The 27,577-nt window shown below is 29.0% G+C and overlaps 2 protein-coding genes across 2 annotated transcripts; both read right to left on the bottom strand.

Moving 5' to 3' along the window:
• Nucleotides 1–8,588: 8,588 nt before the first annotated feature.
• Nucleotides 8,589–15,323, bottom strand: LOC129310807 (loganic acid O-methyltransferase-like). Its single transcript, XM_054952720.1, has 4 exons — nt 15,205–15,323; nt 10,811–10,907; nt 9,437–10,096; nt 8,589–8,930 (listed from the first exon to the last, which is right to left on the bottom strand). The coding sequence occupies exons 1-4, from the start codon at nt 15,321–15,323 to the stop codon at nt 8,589–8,591; spliced, it is 1,218 nt and encodes a 405-aa protein (XP_054808695.1).
• Nucleotides 15,324–20,268: 4,945 nt separating this feature from the next.
• On the bottom strand, nt 20,269–23,964 carry LOC129310806 (loganic acid O-methyltransferase-like). Its single transcript, XM_054952719.1, has 3 exons — nt 23,872–23,964; nt 21,718–22,386; nt 20,269–20,616 (listed from the first exon to the last, which is right to left on the bottom strand). Exons 1-3 carry the CDS (start codon nt 23,962–23,964, stop codon nt 20,269–20,271), a joined length of 1,110 nt encoding a protein of 369 aa, XP_054808694.1.
• Nucleotides 23,965–27,577: the final 3,613 nt, after the last annotated feature.

Here is a 27,577-nt window from a genome sequence, read left to right as displayed (position 1 = left end):
AAAAAAAAAAAAACGATGCCCGCAAGCCTGTGCTCTAGTTCAAATCTTGATAGACCATCATGAACTCAAACCATTTTGCGATCTGGAAATCAGAAGAGCTAGACCTTAGCTATAGTAGAGGGAAGGAGGAAGAAGACAGCATCAACATCAGCTTCTCGCACCTGAGCTTTTCCTTCACTTATTAGCCAGAACAAAGAAACCCTCGACCCTGCTCTCCAACTTTAGATTTGACTCACCCTTTCTCTATCTTGATTTGACTCCATTGCACCCTCAATGCTCTCTTGTGTCTCTAGAAGGAAGGATCTGTAGAGAAGGTTTTCTCAAACCATAACTCTAAAATGGGAGTTGGCATTGTTGTTGGGGTATGAAGAATAGGTAGAAGAAGAGGTTGAGGGTTCGTGAATGATATCTTGGTTTTGAGGAGGAGGAGGAAGAAGATTGTAATGAACAAGATTTGGGTTTAGAGAGAAGTGAAAGGGAAGAGAACATAAAGGCAATTAACAGTGAAATTTTTAAATTTAATAGTCAATATGGCCAAACAGTTGGCTCAAGGTGACATTGTACCTAAGTAAAAAACATCAAGGTAAAATTGTGTTAAAAAATACTTTAAAATATAAGATACGCTTGAGTATATATATTGAGGACAGTTTTTAACCTTAACCTTTTTATAAATAAGTTGCATGACAATTTGACTTTCTATACAAAGTAACCTATGTTAAAAACTTTTATTTTTTTCTTTTTGCCTAGATTAACATAACACGTGAGTGTAGAAAGTTAAAAAATATATTAAATCTCTAATAATATTTACTAAATTTAGCTAGTGTAGAAAGTTTTAATTTATTTATTTTAAAAAATTAAACCTTTTCTAGCTACTCCCGTTATAAACTTAACAATGTAAAAAGTTTTTTAAAATATTTAAAAAATTATTCACTTTCTACATTTGTTATAAACTTAACCATGTGGAAAACTTGATTAGAAAATCTCCCATTCAAAAACCTATCTTGCTCTCTCTCTCAAAACACGAACAAGCTAAGCAGCTCTCACGCTCTACATCACTCTCTCTCATTAATGATGGAATTTTCTAATGGATTAAAAAGTGTCACAAATGAGACAGATAGCCATTCCAAAATCCGTTCCAACTTTTTGTGGCAAAATTTGAGAGAATTTTGCTTCTAAAAAACTTGCGAACGGAATTTGGGACCATTATTTTGTCCCTAAATTTTGTCTTTGGGATGGAATTTGATTAGCAATGCCATGTGGGACTAATTATTCCATCCCAAAATATTTCCGACGGAATATTGGAATAAAAGTTTCTGTCACAAAACTTTCCATCCTAATAGCGCGACTAAAGGAGTTGCAAAATATCCAATTATAAATTTTATTATAACTGTTATAAATATGATTCAAAATTTGTATGAAATTAAATATTCTAAAATTTATTAATTTTAATGCATATATTAATTTTAATCATTATTGAAAATTATTAAACATATAATAATACTTTTTTTGGTTGAATTATACAAATTACTTGTTATGTTTAACAAAAATGTTCTATATTTATAATATTATATATGTCGCGCCCAGATTGTGATCTCCCCAAAAAGGAAGGATCAATTAACGTAGGAGTCGCCACCAAAATTTAAAAGGATAATTTTGAAAACCTTTTTAAAAATAAAATGGTCTATAATAACCAGAATAAGGTTCGGGAGTCGGTTATGCATGGGGAAGGTATTAGGCACCCCACAACACTCGTTCATAAGAACGGTTACCCTAAATTGATTGTATAAATTAATTGGCCTTTTAATAATATCTTAGTGGTTCTTTATTGCACATGAAAAATAAAGGTAAGAAATAAAAGAAAATAAATTATTTATTTACATGGAAGGATTTGACCTAGAATTAAAACCTAGGGCCTACATACCCTGTGATGAGGATCAAAATCCACGTAGTTCGAATGTTATTATTTAGGTTTTTTAATTTTTTTATTAATTTATTTAATGAAGAGAAGGTTATTTTGTGTTACATAATTGTATTTATTTTTAAATAAAAAAATTTGACATAAGGAAGTACCTTTGGGTAAAAGAAAAATAATCAGTATCAAAACTTGCGGTGATTTAGTATCACTTATAATTTGTTGGTTGACACTCTAAATGCGCACGGTGATTTAATATCACTCATGGCGAACCCTAAAAGAAACTTCAAGGTGAATTTGCTATAAAATAATTTAACTTTGAAACTTTAAATATAAAATTAGATACTTGTGATGACTTAGTATCATTCGTGGTATCTCATTTAATATTTTTAGGAATCCACGGTGATGTAGTATCACTCTTGAGGTAACCTAAAATATGCTAAAAATTTTATTATTTTATTATTTTAATAATGCATAAGAGAGAAAAATTTAACAAATATTGGAACTTACGATGATTTAGTACCACTCGCAGTCCACTAGTTGATGCTTTTATATGTACATGGTAATTTAGTATTACTCATGACAAATTTTAAAGAAATTTTCAAAGTGAATTTTCTATAGAATAATTTAATTTTAAAATTCTAAATATAAAATTTGATACCTGCGATGACTTAGTGTCATTCATAGTTTTTTTTTCTTTTGATATTTTTTAGGAATTCAAGGTGATTTAGTATTGTTCACAATACATCGAATACCCACAGTGATTTAGTATCACTCATGAATCTTTCTTTGTTTTAAAGGTTTAGAAAAATGCATTATCATTGATACTCATTTCTCTTCTTTTCTTTTTAAGAAAATAAAAGTGAATGATTATTTAGTCTGAAATAAGGATTGATACAAATAAATTAATGGCAAACTCATTCTACCACATAATAAATTATCATCAAATAATCACCTTGACAGCCCACACACCACATGCTTAAGCAGAATCGAACAGCCGTACTAAGATCAATCACAATGATATCAATTACTACGGGTACAAGAACGCACAGGTAAAAGAAAAGCAACCCAAAAGGAAATTATGAGTGATATCAATTGAAGGAATGAGAAACGCATTACGCACATGAAGAATTGACCAAATTGGAGCATGCTTACCTAAGCAAACGTTTTGATCAATTCCTAAATGCTTGCGGAAGGATAATGAATTTTGAGTGTCAATTTCTTCCCTTTCTTTCGTCCCCCTCTCCAATCTCTTCTTTACCTTTTTATAGGTGCTAATTAAGGTTCTCTTATTTAATAAGAGGATCAAACAAAAAAGGTAATTTTTATTTTGAATCTTTTTTTTATTATTTGAGATTTCAGATTAATTAAAAACAAATCTCAGTCAAGGCACAATTTTCTCAAATTAAATTTCAAATATTCTAAATTTCTATTTTTTAAAAAAGTCAACTTTAATGGGATCATAATTAAGGGGATTTGGGGTAAAAAAAATTTATTGTTATTATTATCACAAAAGCCCTTCCTTTTTTTATTCCTTTATTTGATTTATCATGTTTTTATTAAATTTTAATTTACACTTGAAAACCCGGGTAAAATACAGTGTTTACAATATATAATAGTTATAATTAAATTTAAATGTTGAAATGTGATTTCTTTTGTAAATTAATAATTTAAAAATGATGGACACCTTAACCTAGAATTTATATATAATAGTTATAATGAAGTAGTATGTATGCAACAATTGATTAGAGATCTTCATACTGGAGAAAAACATAAGAAGATCCATCTTATAGTTGTGACAGCCGGGAAAAGGATCCCGATCCTGTGAGGGTGAGCTAACCCCAAATTCTCGTCCTTAGTTCAAATTTCAAGCTGCAACTTGCTTACATGAAGCTAGAATCGCTAGTAATTGCCGATCAACCACACGACATTGAATTCATTCCCAAGCCTTATACACATTGCCTATCACACTATGGGAGCTGGTCATGCTTGAAGTCATTACCTTAATGAACCATCTTATTTTATAAACTATTATTCAGTAACAGAAGCTATCTTAGGTTCCATTTGAAGCAATTAAAGATAAGAAGGACTTAAAAATTTGAACTCAATCTTGGTTACTATAACTTGATATTTCTAGAATTTTGGACTAATTTCAAAAATTCATAACTTATCCTATGAAATTCAGTTTGAGGTCATTCATGTCTCCTTTTAACGATGGATGAGTTCTCTATATAGGAAAAAAAAATGTTAAACTTGAATTTTAGTCAACAATTTAACACAGTTTATTCATTTAGCTAAATTATTCTGTTTTCCCCAGTCCACTTTTCAGATTTATTGCCTTGGCTTTGTAAATTCATATCTTGAACTATACTTATCCAAACTAGGTGATCTAGGACTTATTGTAAAGCCCTAGGTGTCCTATGTTAAATAAAAATATGGCGCAGAACTTTTATTTCTCCGATTAGTACAGTTTAAGGAATCTTCAAAACTGCATAGTTCTTAATCATACTGAGTCCAGATTTATGTGTCCTATCTTTCAAAATTCATACCTAGAGACATAGAACTCCAATTGATGTGATCTTAGACTTTATAAAAACATTTTGGCCTTAACTATATGGGAAAAATATGGAACATAACTTTTCAGTTCTCATTTGATATAGTTTTATTAATCTTTAAGATTATTTCATCTGGACTCTGTTCTGAATCCAGATTTTATGCTCTGATTTGGAAAATGGATATCTTGAACTATAGGAATCCAATTAACAATGTCTTGGACTTTATGAAAACCTTGGAACGTCTTAAATTATATTAAAATATAATACAAGATGTTTGATTGTTAAATTGATACGTGTAAATCAATAAATGTAACACTGTGTAGAATACTCTTCATTGTTTCCAGATTTCCCATCTCTGGTTTGTTAAATTTATTACTTACGTTTTAGAACATCAAGAAGCATGGTTTCAAGTTTATATTAAACTTTGGCATGTTGAGTTTGCTCATAAAAATCATCATAGCTATTGGCTCTGTTTAGGTTAGCTTTGGGACCCAAAACAAGACTATAGTTCCATTCAACATTCCAAACTCAAGCGAGTCCTTCACTTCAGTTCAATGATCACACTCTTAAAGGAACATAGAAGTGAAATTTAATGTTTTAGTTACTTATTATACCACTTTATACAAAATTATTTACAAAACACGCCAAACAGAGTCAAGGGAGTCATTCTAATATCATGCCTTCACTTTGCTTCTTCCATGAGTTCTTTACCTTTGCTTGAGCTTTCTAGAATGGCTCGAATATTTTGGGAGGGTGAGAGTTTACAATCCCAGTAGCAACGCAAGTCAAATCCACAAGTAAATAATCTCATTCAATCATACAAACAGTTTCAAATGTGTAAGCGTGCTATAACTACCCATGACATGTATTAATCTTCTCAATAATTATTCATGTAATTAGAAACATGCTTACATAAACATGGCCATATACTTACAGTACGAAAATTCATACTTTTCACAAAAATGAAGCAAGAGAATCTCACAATCATACCAATGCATGAACAGAATTATGCACAAGGGATAAGGGCAAGGTCACTCACAACCTTGAGTTTCTACTTTATTTTCAAGTAGCAAATTCACATTGAAGCTTGCCTTTGATTCTTCTTTAAGACCTTCAAATTTGACTTCTCAAGAATCTAAAGCCATGATGACGCAACTCGTAGATTGAAGAGAGTATTGTGAAGGTATATTAGGAATTAGAGGTTTTGTTATTTGTTTTCCCCTCTTCCTCTCGTCTTCTCTCTCTCTCTTCAAAACGCCAATGGATTCTGTTGCTCTCTCCCTCCCAGATATGGACTTAGGAATGGAATGGAAGTAATAATATATTAGATGATGAGGGAATGAATTAGCTTGGTGGTTGCCACATGGAAGTGTGGAATTAATAAAAGAAGACACCTAATCCTAGCTATTGTAAATTTCTGCCATGTAGCCACTTCGCCAACATTTCTAATCTGATTGAATGCCACCTAATCTAATGGCATGAAGGGCCAGATAATTTACGTGAAAAGGAAACGGATATATAAATGAAGACCTAAGGTTAGTGATCTCATCTTACTCAATTTAGTGACACATCATTCCTTTGCATTTCTTGTTATTATTTTTCCTTTACCATATATTCTTTTCACCTTTTAATTTCTTTGATTAAGTTGTTCGATCACTTGATTAAATTTGGGAGAAGAGGAACAAACCAATTGTCACATGCTTGCCGTCTATAATAGTCTCATCTTTTATAATCTTATCTATTGCCATTTGTAACCATGATTAAAATAACTTAATTATATCTATAATCCAAATAAATATTAACTTAATAATACTTAAACTATTACTTTGTCTTCCTGAACTTCACCTTCATGTCCTTCTTTCTTTTCACGTATTTACTTATTCTTTTCTTGGTCCATGATTTCATCAATGATTTCCTGCTAATTCTTGACATAATAATTTTTATTTCTCCTTTGAGCTATAAATAGAAATATGTCTATTTAACTTTATCTCATATTGAATTATTTCTTTTTCTTCAAATACATGGTAAATCTATATTACTCGAAATAATTAACCCGTTAGACTTGATCAAATAAATATTTATCATCTCTAATTTTGTGCTTCTCCTATTTACAATATTATTTTGAAGCCCTTAGAATATAAATATATTTATTATATTCAAGACTCTTCCTAATCCACCCAATAGCTTTGGGTGCTACTTGATTTAAACAAAGGATGTTTACATTTTAGTCCTCACTATCTTTGCCTTTTCTCTTAATTTTCTTGATATTCTTAGACATCTCTAAAATTTTATGGAGCATTTCTTGTATTTCCACATATCATAATTTATAATTCAATAAATTATATGATAACTGGACACAAGAGAACTTCTAAACATTCTTTAACTGTCGAGACTTATCTTTTACTTATCTCAAGCACATCTTTTATATATCTTTTAGCTCCTTTTCAATTGAAAAAAATAACATGCTAATAAAAACTTATCGCCTACACCTACATGCACTAGATTTAAATTTTAGGATGTTACACTTAAACACAAGGAGGGGATGTCGAAGGATTAAACTCATGCTAATTCAAATCATTGAATCTTAATATATATAATCTTCAATTACATAATATAATATTATATTAATAATATATGAATAACTATTTAAAATCACATTTTAACTAATTAGATACAAAATATTTGATGACTTTTTTATTTCATTATCTTTTTTTAATTATTTTTCAGTCTAATGGTAAAACAATTTATATATTAATAATAAAAATTTTTATTCCTTTTTTAATTTTTAATCCAATTCGTAGAGAAAATAGATAGTATTTTGTTATAATTTTAAATTTATAGTATTTAGCATACAATTAATTCAACCATGACAAATAAACCGATAATTACAATTTAATAATTCGAATGATATATATTTTCAAATTTTGTTAAATAAAAATAATAGTATCTTCGAAATTTTTTTTTTTTAAAAAAACTTAATAGTTCTTGTGAAGAGTTAAAGCCGCAAGGTCCTTACCAAAAATTCACTATTCCGTAATTTCATCGTGGTGTTTGTCCATTCGAAATCTTTCAACTCGGCTTCGCAATCATCAATCTCCTCCAGCAACCTTCCTCTCTTTCAGCCTCCAGTAGGAATGCTTCATCATCTCTATTACTGCATTTTGCAATTGCTCTTTTCATAAACAACTTATCATATCTCAAGTTTCTTGTTAATATGAGTCCCAAAAACAGGCTAGAAATTGCCTACCTTCCCATCAAATTTGCAATTATATTCTCTCTTACTTGGGTAATATATTTGTTCTGATCAAATACATATTATAAAAATTGTATTTACATAATTGAATTAAAATTAAGATTCAATCAAATAATTAAGGGTTAAGGATCATTTTTATCTTTAAACTTTATCCGAAAGGTTATTAAAATCCTAAACTTAATTATGGGTCAATTATATTTCTCAATTTTAAAGATTCATTTCCTCATTTGCTTGTCATGTTTCACCAATAGTTAATTGTTAGTAAGTCTCACATTATGATTTTTTTTTAATATCTTTTGTTATAAAATATTAAAATTGAGGGTCTCCACTGACCCTTTGAATAAAAGTTAAGGAGCAAAAATAACACTTAGCCTAATAAAAATATTAAAAAAATAATAGGACTCACTAATAACTAACAAATGTTAAGTGTTTTTAACGTCAAAGTGATAAATGGGAGAATCTTTAATGTTGAAAGATAAAATTGACCATAACTAAGTTTATGATCTTCAGTGACTCTTTGAGTAAGGTTGAAAGACAACAATAATCCTAACCCAATAACTAAAGAAGAAAAAATTGAATTATATTTAACTAACCCCTTAATTAGAAAAAGCTTTTATCTTGTATTTAAATCCTCAATCTACCTTCACAAAAAACGTCATTGAAAGTCCTTAGTATAATTTTAGGGATTGAAAATTAAATTCAAATTTAAATGAAAAAGAAATTAAAATGAAGGATGTGATACTAAAGTGCATCGATGAATGTGTAGACAAGGGAAAACATCATCACTTAGCTCATAATTTATTGGCTTATTGTTCCCATTGAGAGAAAGAGTTTGTGCCAATAATACTGTTTCTTACACAAGTTGAAATCATGCATGCACCTTTCGCTTGAGAAGAATAAAAAGTTGATGCTGTTTAATTTTATGAAAATCAATGATCTCTGGGAATTCCATAATTTTCTTTGCATAACGATCAAAGAGCTCGTCAACAATTTCGTCTCCAAAATGCTTCTCAATTAGCACTCCCAGCACAGCCCTTCCTGTGGAAACATACGTTTCTATGTCTGGTACATCAAAGGACTTTTGATCCAATATGACCATTTTCTCGAGGCTAAAATCTTTGTTACTTTCAAGTATTTTCTTCAGATCCTTCAGACATGGGAAAAATGTGGGCACGTTGAAAGTGTCCACTTTTTCCTCACTTACTTGTCCCTGCAATGACAAGAACTCTTAGCAAAAACCTTATTTAAGTTCTCTTACTTAAGTTGACTTAAATAATCTGGCAATAAATGACAATGAATAGATTTATTTCTCACGCAATAAACAACAAATATTATGCAATGTTATGAGAGAAAAGATATGCATACACTCGTCTTAATATTTCAATGGAACTTCTTACTTCCATCGTCCCTATTTACTTGTCATAAAAAAGAAAACAAACAAACAAACAAAAAGAGAGAAAAATTTAATGACACACTATTTTAATTCTTAACTAGCTAGCTACGTACCTCCATTTAATGTCCTCTGTCTAACAAGACTATTATTAGAAACAAGTAATAAGTATACTTTGAAATTTGGAACATGATATATATTCAAGGACAAGATGAAAATGCAAAGCAGAACAAGAAAATACCAATCGAGATAGGACTTGTTACTTAAATGAGTCTCACACTATCAATTAAGGAAGCTGCTAATATAATTCGAATTCAATTACGCACCAATTTGGCCATGTCCATTAGACAACTTCCCAAGAGTTCATTGTCTTTCCCAGCATACAAGTCTGTACTAAAATCAATGTCATCATGAGCAGCATATGTCATAACTGCCATTAATCCATTGCCCACAAGCTCTTGTGCTCTTGCATGCAGAAATGTCTCCAAATCCATCATAAACTGACTCTTATAAGCTACTTGAACTTCACTTGGAGCATTAGTATAATAAATTCTTCCCTTGTTGAAAGCACCACAATTTCTGTCTGTAAGCTCTCTAGGCAACTTAGATAGCCAAGGCAGTGCTGAGGATGAATGAATTACATGTATGCTCTGCCTTGGAAATAGGCGTCCATAGAAAGAGCCAGGAACTCCAGCTGCAAAGTACTTTTTATTGGGAGGAAGATTCTGGAAGAGAGTATTGAAATCATTTGACACTTGGTCATTGAAGAAAACTAGAAATTCTGGGGTAGTTTGATTTTGAGATTGGTACTGGAATTGTATTGCTTCTACAATGTTTTGTACTGCAATGAAGGCGTTAGGCCCAATGGAGCAACCCAAGTCTGCAATGCAAATTGGATTTGAAGATGAAGCACAAACGGCTTTCACGTCAAACTTGTCGGCTATTGCACTTTGGAACAGGCTTTTAGCTTCATCAATTATCTTTCTCTGCATATGTCAATTGGTTAGTTAATTATATCTTATGTGCATATTAGCATCTAAGAATAGTATAAAATACGAAATTTTTGATTAGATATACTTTAAAAAGTATTAGTCATAATTCAACCAAGGTAAAAAAATCAAAGCTTTTTTACACCCCCTCTTTAGAATAGTAGTGACTGGAGATGAAACTCGACTAATTCTTGTGCATGAATCATTATTCATTATGGAATTTTCTGTAAATGGGACATCTACTTGTTTACAATAAAATTTCAGTGTTGACATAATTTTACACTAATGAGAAAATGGTAAAAAAAAAAGAAAAGAAAAGAAAAGAAAAAAGAAACCAACTTGAATGGCAAGGCCAGGTTAGACTAAATGGACAACAGAAAAATCTTCAATGCCACTTTTATTGATGATTCTTTGGAGGAAGATAAATTATTTTCACTCGATCTATAAAAATATACTCCCTCAAGCCCTAATTATAAGATCCAGTTTAAAATTCATGGATATTAACTAAGAAAGTAGCTAATGTTGATACACGTCTAATTTTTTTTTTTTTTGGCTTCATACCAATTTTGACCTTGATTGAATGTAATGATTTAAAATGGCATGGAAGAAACAATAAATCATTGTGTGTGTGTGTGTGTGTGTGTGTGTGTGTGTGTGTGTGTTGGTCAATAATTTGGAATAATAATGTAGGCTGAAACTAAGATCAAATGCCTGAAAAGTTGAGTTTTGAGCATAGCTGCAAGGACCGTATCCTCCCTTCATTGCAAATGATTCAGAAGATTCAGTCTCCATCTCTTTCTTTTTATATCTGCATCATTCTAATATGGTTATTTGATGAAGAAGCTCAGCATGAAATTTAATTTAGAGAAAACCTTAACATTTGAGAACTATTGTTTCCTAATTTAATTCAATCAATATTTCATGCATATTTTCATAATTAAACTACAGTGAATTAAATCAATATCAATATTTATCTATATCAATGGCTTCCATCCTCATCATGTGACCCTAGCTAACACTCCAACTCGACTTTTATACATTGGGTGAAGTTAAGAGTTCAAAAATGTAAATTAAAGAGGAAACAGGGTCAATAAACGCTTAATCTAAAAAAATATAAAGAATTAATAAGTATACAAAACATACAGCTCGTTAGGAAGGAGCATTTGGAAACATTCAATTATGATAATCTTGGAGCTAATTAAAAACCAAAACTTGTCAAAGAAAACATTAATTTGATATATATATATATATATATATATATAGGAAAAGCCTTTGTCACAAAGCTAAGTTGCCTTTGCACACACACATTATGTTTGTATGTATATGTATTTATGTATATATGTTGAATATATATATATATATATATATTCCTCACAAAGCAAACATTAATTTGAATATATATATATATATATATTTCTTGAATAAACACACATATTCCATGAACACTTCGCTTACAGCTTCCAGAATATAAACTAAGAGGGGGAAAATTAAAAGGAAAAGAAAATATCTCAATACTTAAATGAGTATGTAGCTCCATCTACACTAGAGCTGTTCATTTTGATAATGGACTGTGTTAGAATAAGTTTTCAGAATCAATTATAAAGATAGGAGAAATGGAAAATGCTCAAATGCTGATAGTTGATTCTCAAATAGAGAGAAAAAAAAGCTTATGTCAAATAGAGTTTAGAAAAATTGGAAGTGTTTATATAAGATTTTTCAAAACCATGATTTTTAACCCAAAATAATTATGGATGTGTATCCAAACAAGCCCTATATAGAGCAAAAGGGAGTATTAATGCATGTATCAAGTAAATTATCCATTCTTACTTTGGTTAAGAAGAAAAGGTAAATGTGTATTTTTGCTTTTCAAGTATTTCCTGAAGAGTGCTTAATACCATAAACTATTTGGTGCAGCACTCTTGCTCCTAATATAATTAAAATATAGCATTTTTCACCTTGACATTAAATAATAAATGTTGACTGTTAATATAATATGAGAGAAGGTAATGGATTGTATAAAGGATATTTGTAAGTATTTAACATCAAGATAGAGAATTCTATGTTTTAATTATTTAGGGGTGAAAAGACTACCAAATAATTTAGGATACTGGGTGCTCTTCAGAGAATATATCAAGAACAAAAACGTACATTAAAAAAACTAGCCATCCTTACTAGACTATCCATATGAAAAAGCCAATTGTAATTCATGTGATAGGATGAAGGAATAGAATAGTGATTTCTACCTTTCTATCTCTCCCCTGCTTTCACCCTTCTTTCTTTCTTCTGTATGTCTCAATCTTCCCACTCAATTTTTCTTTATGTCTTCTATACTTCTATTCTCACCATTATATATACACAAAAGCATGAATCATCATTCATGTGACTCAATCCAATATTCTAATCTGATAATCAAATCTAAATTATTCATTATTTCCTCTTTTTAATTAATTACTAGACATTTTATCATTATAACTTTTTTATATGCATATCTCTAGCTATTAAAATCAAATCTAACTTTTTTTTTAAAATCAAAGTTATTGTAAATATTACCATATTCTGTGGATAATCATTATTTTTATGAATCACGGCATCTTATTTAATCAAATCAAATTATTAAATAAAGGAACAATATAATAAATAGTGCATGCATAGCGCGCGCGCTTGTGTATTAGTATAAAAGACACTTGGCATATACTAGGGTTGTACATAAGTTCAAAAGGAATTATAGGAGTAGAAAGTTTGCGCAATGGTAATTTTATAAATAAGTTGCATGACTACTTGACCTTCTACACCAATAGATTCCTAAAACAACCCGTGTTAAAAACTTTACACTAATTAATTTGACACTCGATATAGAAAGTTTAAAAAATATTGAATATTTTAAAAAAAATTACTAGCTTTAAGTAGCATAGTAGAAAGTTTTAATTTATTTAGAAAAAAAAATTAATCACTTTCTGTGCCACCAGTTATAAACTTAACAAGTGTAGAAAGCTTTTTCAAATATTTTAAAAAAATATAATATAAATACTCATATAAATATACATATAAATTATTTTATCATATTAATAATTAAAAATAAAATATACGTATATTTTTTAATAATATAATATTTAATGTATGAATGTAATCAAATAACATATATTTATATTTTCATATAATGATTATAATAACTGCAAGTACATGTATTTCAATTAAAAAAGGAAGGCACAAAAAGGCTTAGAAGGTATGTGAAGTCATTTTGCTAAAATGTAATGAATACCTAACATGGTAATTGGTAGACAGTGTGGCACAAGGTGTCAGGATGATGTGACATAAGGTGGCTTATGACATGGCACGAGCTAACACATTTGTGGTGAGAGATGTGGCACTAGGTAGCTAATAATATTAGTCAGCACACTTGTAACATGAGGTGATATGTGATATGATACAAGTTGATACACACTTGGCAAGTGACATATATGACATGAGATGGTCATTTTAATTTTTATAAGAAAAAATAAAATGCCACTATTAAAAATGTACTCTTTGCGATGATAATATTTATTACTATTAAAAATTATTAGTGACAGGAAGCCAACTAACTTGTCAAGTTGTGTCATAGTATACCTAATAGTTTTAACTTTTTTGATGCATTCCTTTTTAATTAGCTTAGGAATTTAAATATGTGTGTGTGTGTGATAAATAATTTATTTATTTATTTTTACTTTAGCATTAAAAGAAAAGTTGGTGCAACTTAGGAAAAAATATATGTTACAGGAAATTTAGTTTTTCAATTCGGATCTCATTATGTTTAGGAGGGAGAAATTATATATCTATATATATATAAAGAAATTTTTAAAATATCCTACCGAATATTTATTATAATAATACACTATTCCTCTCCATATTTCCTTTTCATCACTGTCAATAGCAATGGTGTGAGAGAGAGTTTGAGAATCTTCACTGCTTCACACTCTCTTTCAATATTTCTTCCGCATGTCATCAGCTGATGGGAGGGAGTGAAATTTTTTTTTTTTTTCCCTTGCTGTCATGGTGGATGTTGAAGCTGTCATAATCCTCTTTCTCCGTTCAACCTGGCATCGGCAACGGTCTTCCTCTTCCTTCCTTAGTTGTGCGTTACTGTTAGCTTGGTGTAAGCGAGGTTGCTTTGATTCTTTTTGCTTCTCGTTTCCATCCATTTGCTGTTACAGAATGCTGCTTAGCTTGCAATTTCTTTCTTCCCCTGTTGCATCGCCTGTCTTGTGTGGATTTGAGAGCTTCGTGTGTATTTATCATTTTTGGTCCCTCATTTCTAGTCTGCTTGTTGTGGTGTGAGAGGGATTTAGATTTATTATTAGATTTAAATTTAATTTTGGTAAAGAATGAATTTGGGAAACATAGTAAATTTAAATGTTGATGATTGGAAAGTTTTTGGGAAAGAAATTTAAAAAGTAAGATGGTTATTATATATTTGGATTTTTGAATGCACATAAGGTGTTTGATGAAATATTTAATAAGAGACTTTTAATCTATAATAGTTAATAAAGGTGATAAATGTATTATTGTTATTGACTAAATTATTATAGTAGGCAATTATTCTCAACAAGGAAAGGTTGGAAATAGCATTGGGAAATTTTGTTATTTGGTTGATAATATTATGTTTGAGTCTGGGTGTTCTTATATTAGTATTTGGTTGCATATTAAATGTTCAATGAAATGTTTGAGAACGGAAGGTTATGGAAAAAGAAGACAAAATTAGACAAGCTTTCAATATGCATGTCCAGAATTTAGATACAAGCCCTGAGGATTTGTCAGCCTTTCTAAAACGTGTCCCTTACATACTAAAACTTACTATGATTCTTGATTGGAAATTTTGGATTTATAGGATATATAAAATAAATAACTGATATCATTCTCAAAGTGACAAATTGAGTGTTGAAATTGAGATTTTTGCAAGTATTATTATAATGATAAAAATCTTTTGTATTTTTGAAAAAAAAATCTTCTACAAGCATGTAAAAAGTTTACGGAAGAAAGTTTGAAAAAAAAAATAGCTCATGGACATTGTTTGGATTTTTTTACAATAATTTTTTTCATATATTGAAAAAAATTGATTTCTAACATACTCGGAAGAGGAACAAAACACAACACGCCTATTATTCATAGCCTTCAAGTTGCGCCTGCTGTTTGTGGCCTTTGTGCTGCGCCCGCTATTCGTGGCCCTCATGCTATGCCTGCTATTCATGGTTTTAAGCTATGCCGGATTCATAGCTTATCCTCATGATAATTTAGTAAGGAATAATTGGTGAAGATATGACCCTTTGGCTGCATAAAAAGTTTGACAGCCACCAAGCACTTTTAATTATATATGACAAAAAAAAATATATGTAGCACCCCAAACTTCTATAAGTGCTAATTCTTTATCAACAAATATCCATTCTATAACATCTAAAAAAATTTAATCCTGGTTTATTAACTTAATGAGGTTAATTAGTGAGTTAATGAGATGTGTGGCTAGAGGGGCTTAACTTGGCATAATTGTTGTGATTTCAACCCTAGAAGTAGGTCCAAATCGATGGCGAGCCACCCAGGTAAAGGAAGAGGAAGAAAATGTAAAGAATCATTCTCTGTGCCACACGCCGTGGCGCATGGTTGGTCCGCCACGACACGCAGAGACAATTTAAATGTAACAGGCTCCTCTATACCATGTGCTGTGGTGGAAGGCATCGTGCACCGTGGCACATGGCCAAAAATCAAATATATCTTATTCATTCTACGCATGAAAACAAAAGAGAAGAGGAAGAGGAAAACGAAGAGAACTCTGAGGCTTTACTAGGGCACGCATATTGGATCTCATTGTTAATGTTTTGGAGCTCCCAAACACCTAAGGTAGGTAATCTGAGCCTCATTCTTCCTTTCTCTCCCTTATTTATGATGACTTATGGTAAGGTTTGAGTTGAAAAATGGATTTTAGGTCTATAGGAATATGGGTCTGAATCCATTGATTAATATGAGTATAATGGGAGTTGTTTAATATATTGGAACACCACATTAACAATTTTGGAAGTGGTTGGTCCGTGGAAGCTTTTATTATCCAAAAATTATCATAAATATGGTAGTTATAAGAGGTTAATGTGCATTAATGGTGGTTGGTGGTATCATTAGTGATAATATGCATTAATGAAATTTAATGAGCCCATTAGGTATGAATGAGTAGTGGTTATGAATTGATAAAAATAAAGCATGTGGAGTTATATGTGTTAAAGCTTCAAGAGTTAGACAATGATAATATTCTTGTAGTATAGATGTAGAGAGGTTCGTTTTTGGCACCATTGGAGCTTGTTGAAGCTTCGGGAAGTTAGTATAGTAAGGGACAAACCTTTGACCTCTCAAAGGTTTGAGGTAATCGGGGGAAGCTTTACTTTTATAGTTGAATATTAGTTGTATTTTGGTGAAATATGATGAATGAGTTAAATTAATAATGCATATTGATAAAGTGTTTGATTTGTGAAATGGTTTTGGAAAGAAAACCTTGATTTTGTCACCCTTGGTGTTTTATAAAATTGATTGTGATTTATCACTATGGGTGGAGAATTGTGATGAATTGTGTGTTGAATTGTGGAGCATTTGTGTTATGTGAGTTCATGTGTTAAGAAATGATTGTTAAAATGTATAGTATGTGTGAAATGTGCATAGCATGATCATTGACGGGAGTTCGCCTAAGGAGAGGAATAAATTGGTTAAAAATTCATGTGGTATTGGCAGTGACCGTTGAAATTGGGAACTAAACTTGGCACCAACTATTGGAATCGAGAGGTAGCCCTTATCTCATGGTTGTTTCAGGACTGTCCCACTTGTTCTATGAGGGACTTGACCTAACTAATCTCCATTGGTTCATGAGGAGGATAGATTAAAGGCACGACACCTCATAGTTGTTAATATTGAGGGAAACCAAATTACATAAGTAAGTGAATTCACCCTAGCCCAGTAGCTCCTCACAAGTGGAAGGCTTGGTTAGTTTGTGAAAGACGTAGCCACGTGATAATCACTGATTTTATGTCGGAGGTAACAGGAGGATATAAGGTTGGCATCTAATCATGCATATAAGTTTGGCCACATGATTGTTAGTTTTGTGATCCAACATGTATTGAAGGCACATGGTTATTATTTTTGCAACCCTATGTTATGTTTTTGCTAAATAACAGGATAAGTGTTTTGTGGCAAGCCCGGTCACATAATTGTTAGTTTTGTAAACCGTTGCCTAGTGTTATGTGATATATGTGCTTGTTTGCCTAATTATATCTATTTACAATTGATATGCAACTGTATAGGTTAAGTGAAACTAAGTTACTGAGTGATTGTACTCACCCCTCAATCCTCAATATTTTCAGGACCTAGCTTATCAGATTCGAGTCGGGAAAAACATACAAAGGTTTAGCATTTGTGAAGTATTCCTCTATATGCCTATCTTTTGCTACTTTCATGTGGATTTGTTAATATAATTGCCAACTAAAATTAATTGACATAATTTATGCACTACTTGCATGATTTTGTGTATAACTAGTGTATTTTATGCCTTGAGTTAGTGAGTTTTGGTTGTGAACCCATGGATAGAGCCAAAATACTTGTGCAAGTAAAAACATATGTATTTTGAGAAATTTGAAATAAAAGTCAATTTTATGCAATATTTTCTCCCCCTATATGTTTTGTGGAAATCAGGGTTAAGTGGTGATTTTATGATATAAGTGTTTTCGATTGTGTGTGGTACGTTGTACGAGTCCGCAAGAGTTCATTGAGTATGGTTGAATGATTGGTGTAAGCTATTAACACATGTGGTTGAGTTGGGACACCCATTTATGAGATTTTGTGGAAAAGTGGTCAAAATAAATTTTGATGTTCAACTTTTTATCGAAAATGAGTTTGAATGTAAAATCGGTGCTATTAGCTAGAGTTAGGAGAAAGCTCCATAGAGAAATCAAAATCACCTCAATCGGATGTCGGACAGAAATTTGAAACACGTCAGAAGTTGGTGTCCTGTGCTGTCATATGACAACACTGATTTGTCAAATTTCATGCAATGTGCTGTGGCACACGGCGCCTCATACCGCAGTGCATGGCATAAATAAGACACGTCGCAGTGCATAAACCATAAGTCATGGTGCACATGTCATTTTCTTACAAAATCTAGTTTTGATTTTTAAAACTCATTATTTAGGTCCCAATTGATTTCCAAGGTTTTGCTTTATTTTCAAAACTCTGATTTAGATTTATTAAATTATATTTGAGATTTGAATTGCTAAGATTGGGATTCCATCTAAAGAATTTTGAGAAAATCTTTTTATAAAACTTTACAATTTGGTAATCCTTTGAGGGTAAAACCCTAGATTACCATAATTCGGAGTAATTTATAGTTTAACCTCAGGGAGGTTACACATTTGCGGTTTAATGATAATGCATTTAAAATTAACAATTCATTTAGATTTTAATAAGTTAGAAAAAATGATAGCATAAGTTTAGTGGAATAACTTTTCACTTTGCATAAACAATAAATCATTTAAGTTTTAACAACAACAAATTTATAATTAATAAGTTGTTTGTTCCATTAGACTTGTATTGTTAGTTTTTATAATTTATTAAAGTTTGAATGGATGGTTGTTAATTTCAAATGAGTTATAATTAAAACTTGAATAAATACTCGTTAACGAATGACTTACACTTTATACAATTAAATTATATCCGATCAGTTTTTCTAATTTATTAAAACTCAAATAAATTATTGTTAATTTTAATTATGTTATTGTAAAACTCAAATGGACACTTGTTAAGAAAAAACTAACACTTTAGAAGTTTGGGCTTGATAAGAATATGACTTATAATATACAAATATTCTTTTTTACCATATATGATTGAAAGGGTTTTGTGGCTTCATGCCTACCCATCTTTTTAGGTGGCTTGTGGAGGTGGGGACCTTTGCCAATTATTTTTCAATATATTGTCACCAGCACCAATGCTTCAATGAATGGTCATTGGTGACTCATTGTTAATAGAGGCTCCAATGACCTTGTTGGCAATAGGATTTTCAACAATTGTCTTATAGTTACACCAACGATAGTGGAGTGACTTTTTTTAAAATATTTTAAATTTTAAAAGCAATTTAATCATTTCATGTAAAAAAAATATTTCATCTGGGGACCAATGAATTACAATGTAATATCAAAGTTTATTGGTCCTTAAATAATATAAAATTTCTCCAACAATCATTGGTTGATATTTTTCGTAAAACTTTATGGGTTATTTCTGTGTAGACATCTCCTCCTGACTCACAATTACATTATATGAGTAACATTGAACTTATCTTTTCTTTTTCTTTTTTTTTTAACAAGGCACCTAATATAATTGTCATTTCAATTTCCCTTTTTTTAATATTATACCTTCTTCGTAGCTATTTCTGTAATCAAACATTAAATTTGCATGTTGCAACAAATGAATTTTTATCAAATTTGTAAGCTTTATTTATTATTAATTATTAAAAGAAAAACAATTAAGGTTTACAAATTACGATTTATTTTCATTCTTATAATTAATATGAAAGAAACTAAACCCTTAGTGTGAGACATCCCACCCTTTTAAACCTTTAGTGAATGAGTGTCTACATACTACTCCTCCATCTCAAATTATGAGATTTTTTTTTTTTGATAAAATCTTACATATCAATAAATTTAATTAAATACATTTAATAATCTTATTTTTTTCAAAACAAAAGTATAAATTTTCAAAAACACCATTCATTTAATATATTAAAAAAAGATAGGGACAGAAATTAAATAGAGAAAAAGAGTAATATTAAAATAAGTCTATTTAAAAAAAATTTAATCTTCTCAAAGTGTTATATTTTAAAACATTAATTTTTTAAAAAAATATCTTATAATTTGAAGGAGAGGGAATATATAGTATATACTCTAAAACCTAAATAATTGAAGATTTTGCTATCCACAATTTCCAAGAAAAATCAAATGAACCAAAATAGTCAGTTGCTACTTCAAAATTATTAATCAACAAAAAAAAGAAAAAGAAGAAGAGGATCAACTAATCACAAAAGCATCAACTTTATTTTAGGGTTTATTATTTTTTCATAGGCATCACCTGTGGACTCACAATTAAATCATATGAGTAACTGTGAGCTTATCGTTTTATGCTTTTATTACGACCTTGCGCTTAAGAACAACAAAAAGCACATGGAATTTAAACTTGAGAGCGTCCAAGACTTCTGGGTATGCCCTAACTTTCTCAGTGAAACGATCAAAAAGTTCATCAACGATTCCATCTCCAAAGTGCTTCTCAATCAGTACTTCAAGCACAGCTCGTAATCGCGAAACATGAGACTCAATGTTTGGTGCAAGAAAGCCTTTGTTATCTATTAATTCTGATTGCTCGATGCTGAAATCTTTATTAGCTTCAAATATTTTCATCAAATCCTTCACATGTGGGAAAAATGTTGGGATGTTGAAAGTGTCCACTTTTTCTTCACTTATCAGTCCCTGCAATAAATATGACAACAAAATCATTAGCAAAATTATATTACGTTGCCATGTACTCATATTCATTGTTCATTTCGTCTAAGCTTCATGTTTTACATATCAGCATACTTGCTCCGGCACTATAATATAGATATTTTTTTAAAAACCTTATTAAATTCAAAATATAGGACATTTGATAAATTTTATAATTCTTTTAACTATATCCCTAATTCATTTATTACTCTTTTTAAAAAAATATACATTGAAATTTTAATTATCATTATTAAAGCACTTATATAGGGTATTTATTAATGACGGTAAAATAAAAAATATGTAAATGTTTTTAAAAAATTAAAGTTTCAACTAATATTTTTTGTGAATCGTTAATTAGTTACCAATTCCTTATATTTTGATTAGGAGGGAGTATATAGGAAGACATATATTCATTATTTAATTTATTAACTATTTTTATTATTAAATACCTAAAACCTAAGGACACATTTGACATTTCACATCTAAAAAGTCACATTTGTTTTTTGTTTCATTACCTTTCCATTCTACAGAGCAAAAATTCAATATTTACCAAACCAAAGGATTAAATGAAAAATTATCATGTCTGTAAATAAAAAGACATGACGAATAGACTCTGCTATTCAATGCTAATTATTCCTCAAGTGAATTCCAAATGATAGTGCATGCTATTTTAACACATCCTATGTTTAATTAATTAAGTCACTCATCAAATGATTATAATATATATTTCTCTAATTTTATTTATAAATCATTGTAAACACATTTCACTAGAATTTAAAAAAAATATTAAAATTCATTAACATTGTCCAAATATTCAATAAGTTCTCAACTTTACCTTTATTAAATATACATATTTTAATAACATACTTTCTTTTACTAAAATTTAATGATGAGTAAAAAGAAAAATTTGTTATAAAAATTTAATCATGTGACTTATAAATAGAATTGAAAAAAAAAAAATTCTCTATCTTATACTACAGGGAGGGTATATATAATTAATAAAAAAACTATAATATCTATCAGCCATGATTAGCAGTATAGATTATTTTTCAAACTCTATAACAAACAAATCAATGTCTAGCAACTTACCAATTTGGCCATGTCCATTAGGCAGCTTCCCAGAAGCTCATAATCTTTCCCAGCATACATGTCTACGCTAAAGTCAATCAAATCATCAGCAACAAGTATCAAGCAAGCCAATATGCCATTGTCCACAAGCTCTTGAGCTCTGGCTTGCAGAAATGCCTCCAAATCCATCTTAAATCGTCTCTCATAAGCATCAAAAACTTCCTTTGGAGCATTAGTATAGAAAATCTTCCCCTTGTTGCAAGCACCAGAACTTGTATCAGTAAGCTCTTTGGGCAGCTCAGAAAGCCATGAAAGTGCTGCAGAAGAATGAACTACATGCAGGCTTTGCCTTGGGAATAAACGTCCATAGAAAGAGCCAGGAAGTCCAACAGCAAAGTAGTTTCTGTTTGGAGGAAGCTTCTGGAAGAGAGTGTTGAAATCATTAGACACTTGATCATTGAAGAAGACTAGGATTTCTGGGGTGGCTTGATTATGATTTTGCTGAGATGGGCATTGGATCTGTATTGCTTCTATTACGTTTTGAACAGCAATGAAGGTGTTCGGCCCAGTGGAGCAACCTAAATCAGCTATGCAAATTGGGTTTGTAGAGGAAGCACAAATGGTTCTTAAATCAAACTTGCTAGCAATCGCACTTTGAAGAAAGTTCTTGGCTGCTTCAATTGATGACCTCTGCGTACATTATATGATTAGGAGTATCTTTGAAGGTTAAGAAAAAATAAATAAATAAAGTATTCTCCTTCCAGTTTAAAATATAAGGACTTTTAACAATACTTATACTAATAATATGCTTATTTTCATGCAAATATATAATGTTTTTTTACCCTTAATTTCAATTTATTTTGAATGAGAAAATGTTATAAATTTACAGACACAAAAGTTTAGGTTAATAAATATAAAGGGATAAAATGAGAATTTTTTTTTTAACAAATACTAAGATACTTATACTTTAAACCAAGATTAACTAAGAGAAAATACTTATATTTTAGATAGGACGGAGTATATCTTTGTAGCTTGTTAAAATCATAATAGACCTTATCTTTTTGGAACTTTAGATGTCCTTGGGTAAAATCACGAAAGCAACAAAAAAAATAAGAAAAAAAATGTAATGTCTACTGTTGATGATCAATAATTTACGGATCACTCTAAATATGTGTTTAAATTAATGACTATTAAACTTTATACTTATAAAAATAAATAATAAAAATTAGAGAAATATATAATCACTCTAATACAAAGAAATATATGGGGAGAATGACAACTGAAGACCATCTAACAATGTTAATGTAAAATAAAGAATATTTACAATTAATTAAGGTCCTCGTTTTACATTATTTTTTCTATCTGGTCTTGTTTACTTGAAAATATGTACTTACCAAAAAGTGACAATTCATCAACTATTCTAGTCAGTCTTTTTCATTATTATTTTCATTAAATACTGAAACATTTTGTATTTATCCTTAAAATAGTCATGCGTAATGTAACTTGTAAGAAAATCATTTTGTATATTTTGTTATGAAAGTACATTTGTATTGCAAAGACAGGAAATTTCTTTATTTTATTCCAATCATATTATTCTATTTCATCAATGTTACTCTCTCCATTCAAATATATAAGATATTTTTTAAGAAATTAGATGTTAAAAAATGAAAGAAATTTTTAGTGTTTTAAGGTATAATTAATATGATTTTTCTAAAAGTGCCTATAATAAATAAATTATTTTATATTTATTTTAAAATAAAACATTCTAATAAATAAAGGTAAATATAGAAAAATGGTATTAGTTTGAAGATAAATAACTACTTTATTAAAAAACTAATATTCGGTTAAAAATGTCTTATACTTTTTTTTTTTAAAATATTTATGTTCTTAATTTCCTTGATGGTCATCACTATTTGCGTGTCTTTAGAGTAACATTATCTAGATCCGCGGGGGGAAAAGGAGGCGACTTCTGTCTACTATAGTGCAGTAGTGGAGAGAACTGCAAATCTACATCGTTAAAAAACATTTTATGATTTTGATTTGATAGTTTTCAAAAATATAAATTAATTTATACCATTAGAATTTGATGTAAATAATTTAAATTTCTAGTGGAGTTGTGGAGAAAAATCGTAATAAGCAAAAAAACCCCAAGAGTGTATGATGAAGGCTAAATACCTGACTGGCTGAGTTTTGAGCACAGCTATGAGGACCCTCTCCTCCTTTCATGGCATAAGATTCAGGACACACTTTGGCAACTTCACCCTCCATGTTTCTCGTTTTTCTGCATTATTGTTCTAATTAAATGTTTATAAGACATAGAAAAATGTATTTAAAATAAATAAAAGGATTTTGTACCTACTTGCCCTTGATTATATTCTGTATGAAAAATTACCTGAAGTAAGAAGAATTTTAGAGTAGATCTAGAGTTGGAAAGGATTAGAGTAGGGAAACAATTCTTGATTCTCATAACAGGAGTCAAGGATGATGAGTTCAACATTTAATGCAATTTTTAACTTCCACCTATCAACATTTAATTAATTCATTCCACTATCAACATTTAATGCTGCACCTACATTTTATTTTACTTCCTTTATTTCAATTTTTTCGTAATTTATGATTTAAGAGAGAGGTTGAGAATTGATTAATTAATACATACTCCCATCTTTATATATAAGGGAAAAAATATATCATACAGTTTAAAAAAATTGATTAACTATAATAATTATATCTAAAAATAAATTAAATTAAATTGTCCTGTGTTAATTAACATAAGTATGCATTAATTATTTCTTATTAATATAAATTATGAAAGGTGATTTAAGACATGCTTAATAAATGATTATTGAAATAGGTAATTTTTCTTACATAAAACAAATAAAAAGTGATAGTTTCTCCTACAAATAGAAATGAAGGAAGTGTAAAATACTTCCTTATTCTAATTTATAAGGTATTTTTTAATAAAATTATAATATCCATTGTTTTTCCACTCGAGTTGACTCCAATTTTATTATTTTTATATTTTTAATTTATAAAATTGTATCAACTCATAAGTTTAGACTAGATATAAAATCAACTAAACTCACAAGTTGATTCTTGGAGTTTATCATTTATACATTTTTGTTTTATATAATCATGTCAACTTACTCATAAATTTAAATTAAATAAAAATTTGATTAAACTAAACTCATCAATTTTTTTACCAAATTAAGCAAGTTAAGCATATATTGTCATTATTGTGTAAAACTTGGTTCATAAAAATAGAAGGACCCAACTGTTTGAAGAGAAATAAAACTTAAAAAACAAAAAATAATATTAATAAAAAAATAAGAAATCATAAAAATAAGTGGCCTTATTTTAAAATTTTTATGTTAAGAATGATAATCTATCAATATAGATAAATTTAATTTTAATGATTTATATTTAAAATATATGTTAAAAAAAGGATGGTCATATTTATATGTTAATTATTTAATTATATACTTTTAATAACTAACTATTTATTAATAGAAGTAAATAGTTTACAATCTGAGCGTACATCTTTATCATTAGTTTACTTAAACTTGTGAATCTAACAACTTTGCACATACCAATGAAGTTTGTTAATACAAATGATAATCTTAATTTTATTATAAACTTTAACAAAAATGAATTTCATTAATAAGAAAGAGATATAAAGAAATTTATTTAGAGAATAAAATAATCAAGGCTAGTAATGAAATAATTATCATTAATAAAATTTTATTTTTGTTAAAATATTTTATATGTTGGACACCAAATCACCTCCAAAAATATCTCATAAATTGGGATTGGAGAGTTCTATAATATCCTTATTTAATGTCACTAAAACATGTGGGTCTTATAGTAATGTACTCCTCTAATCCTATTTATAAAGTAAAGAAAGAATGTTTGCTTTAGTCCTATTTATAAGGTATCTCAATGATTATTATATTTACCTTTATAATTTTATCCCTATTAAATGTAGAGAAGTTTATTAAATGTTAGAGTAATTTATTTTAAAGTAAATATATTTAATAGGGATAAAATTAAAAACTTATTGAATTTGTAGATAGAGTTAATGTGGTTTAAGATTTTTCTTAATTTCAATGAAAATACTAAAATTGACTTATAAATAAAACTAAATGGAGTATATAATCTAAAATTGTTGATATAGTTATGAAAGCTTATGCCTATTAATTTTTTTTAACTTTTAATAAATACTTCAAAAGCTATTATCCCTGTTTTAAATTATAAAACACTTTTAAATAAAGTCACACATACTCAAAAAGCTCATTAATTATATTTTATAACTTTTTTATTAAAATAAAAATATAAATTCTCAAAAATATATTTCATTTAATGCTTCATTTATGAACAAATATTAAAAAGAGAGAATATAATGCAAAAAATAATATTTAAAAGTATCATTAATAAAATAAATTTTATTTTTATCAAAGTGTATTATATTTTAAGAGGTTAAATTTTTTTTAAAATATCTTATAATTTAAAATCCACCAAAAATTATAAATGTCATAGATGGGTTCTACATTTAATGCAACTCTTAGCTCGCACTTACCATCATTTAATTGACTCACCTTTAACTCTCATCATTTATTGGTCAAAAAAAAAATAATAACTCTCAACATTTAATGCATCAGCGTACATTTAATTGACTTCAACTCCGTTTTTTTCAAGTCTTTTCTAATTTATTAGTCTTTCCATTTAAATTTATAACAGTTTTATAAAAAAAATACCCATGTCGCTTATTAATAAAATATTAAATAGAGAAAAAATATAAAATAAAAGGCAAGGGTAATATTAAAACAAGTACTCTTTGTGTTTTTAAATATAAGAGAAATTATCATGTATCTCTTTATTTTTATTTGGAAAAATTAATATTTTGATCCCTATAGTTTTAACTTGATTTTAACTCAATCTTTGAATTTTGATCCAGTGCAATTCAGCCCCTATGTTTTCACAATTTAAAATATTGGTCATTATATTTTAAAAAAATATAAAAAAATTATTTTAAAAATTATGAACTTATATTTTAAATTACTAAAAATTTTAATCTTCATAATTTTTCTAAAGATTAGAAATATTTATATTTGAAAATAATTTTTCCTAAAAAGAGATGTTTGGCGAAACTGAAAAATCAAATAACTCGAATGAGGAGAAACAAAAAAGATGAAATAAAGTATTGACCAACATCATTTTTTTTTTCTCTGGAAGAACCTTCACGTACTGTTAATAGCATTATAACTCAAGAAAGAGCATTGGTTGATCATACCATTAGAATATACTCTACTCAAATAATTCTGATGTAATTTTGCTTTTCTCTTTTGCTCTGATTGTACCTACAGTTTTCTTGAATGAAACTTCCTTTTCACTCAAAATATAAATAAATAAATAAAAGAGTCGACCAACATCTCTGATTTTTTTAAAAAAAAATTCAAAGTGCATTTGTTTCAATGGTATGTCTGAAATATAATTCATTATCTCTCCAGTTCGGTATTCAAGGGTAGAGTGAAGAGGTCAAAGTTCTAAAATAACAATTTATTATTTTTTGAAATAATTTTAATGTTTATAATTTTATTTGTTAAAATATAGGGACTAAATTGTATCAAGTGAAAGTTTAAGGACTGAGTTACAATCGAATCAAAATTATAAAGATTTAGTTACAATGAGTCAAAATTTATATACTAAATTATACTCCTCTCATCCTATTTATAAAACAAAAAGAGAAGAAAAAATTTAATCCTATCTATAAAGCACTTTTTCAATGCTTCTCTTTACATTTTTGTTCTTATTAAATGCTTTGAATAAAAATATCAATAATGAAATTTAAGAAAATTTAGTAGGGGTAAAGATGAAAACTTATTAA

Source organism: Prosopis cineraria, unplaced genomic scaffold (assembly GCF_029017545.1).
Source record: "Prosopis cineraria cultivar Desert tree isolate PC_DT_omini unplaced genomic scaffold, ASM2901754v1 PC5, whole genome shotgun sequence".
NCBI classification, from domain to species: domain Eukaryota; kingdom Viridiplantae; phylum Streptophyta; class Magnoliopsida; order Fabales; family Fabaceae; genus Prosopis; species Prosopis cineraria.
The sequence above is the reverse complement of the archived record's forward strand: the minus strand, read 5'-3'. Positions and strand labels throughout refer to the sequence as shown.

Coding starts and splice junctions, on each gene's coding strand:
- LOC129310807 (XM_054952720.1), bottom strand. CDS start 15,323: ATGAATAGCAGGCATAGCATGAGGGCCACGAATAGCGGGCGCAGCACA. Junction 10,097..10,810: donor CTCAAAACTCAACTTTTCAG/GCATTTGATCTT, acceptor TGACATATGCAG/AGAAAGATAATTGATGAAGC. Junction 8,931..9,436: donor TAATGGACATGGCCAAATTG/GTGCGTAATTGA, acceptor TTGTCATTGCAG/GGACAAGTAAGTGAGGAAAA.
- LOC129310806 (XM_054952719.1), bottom strand. CDS start 23,964: ATGGAGGGTGAAGTTGCCAAAGTGTGTCCTGAATCTTATGCCATGAAA. Junction 22,387..23,871: donor CTCAAAACTCAGCCAGTCAG/GTATTTAGCCTT, acceptor TAATGTACGCAG/AGGTCATCAATTGAAGCAGC. Junction 20,617..21,717: donor TAATGGACATGGCCAAATTG/GTAAGTTGCTAG, acceptor TATTTATTGCAG/GGACTGATAAGTGAAGAAAA.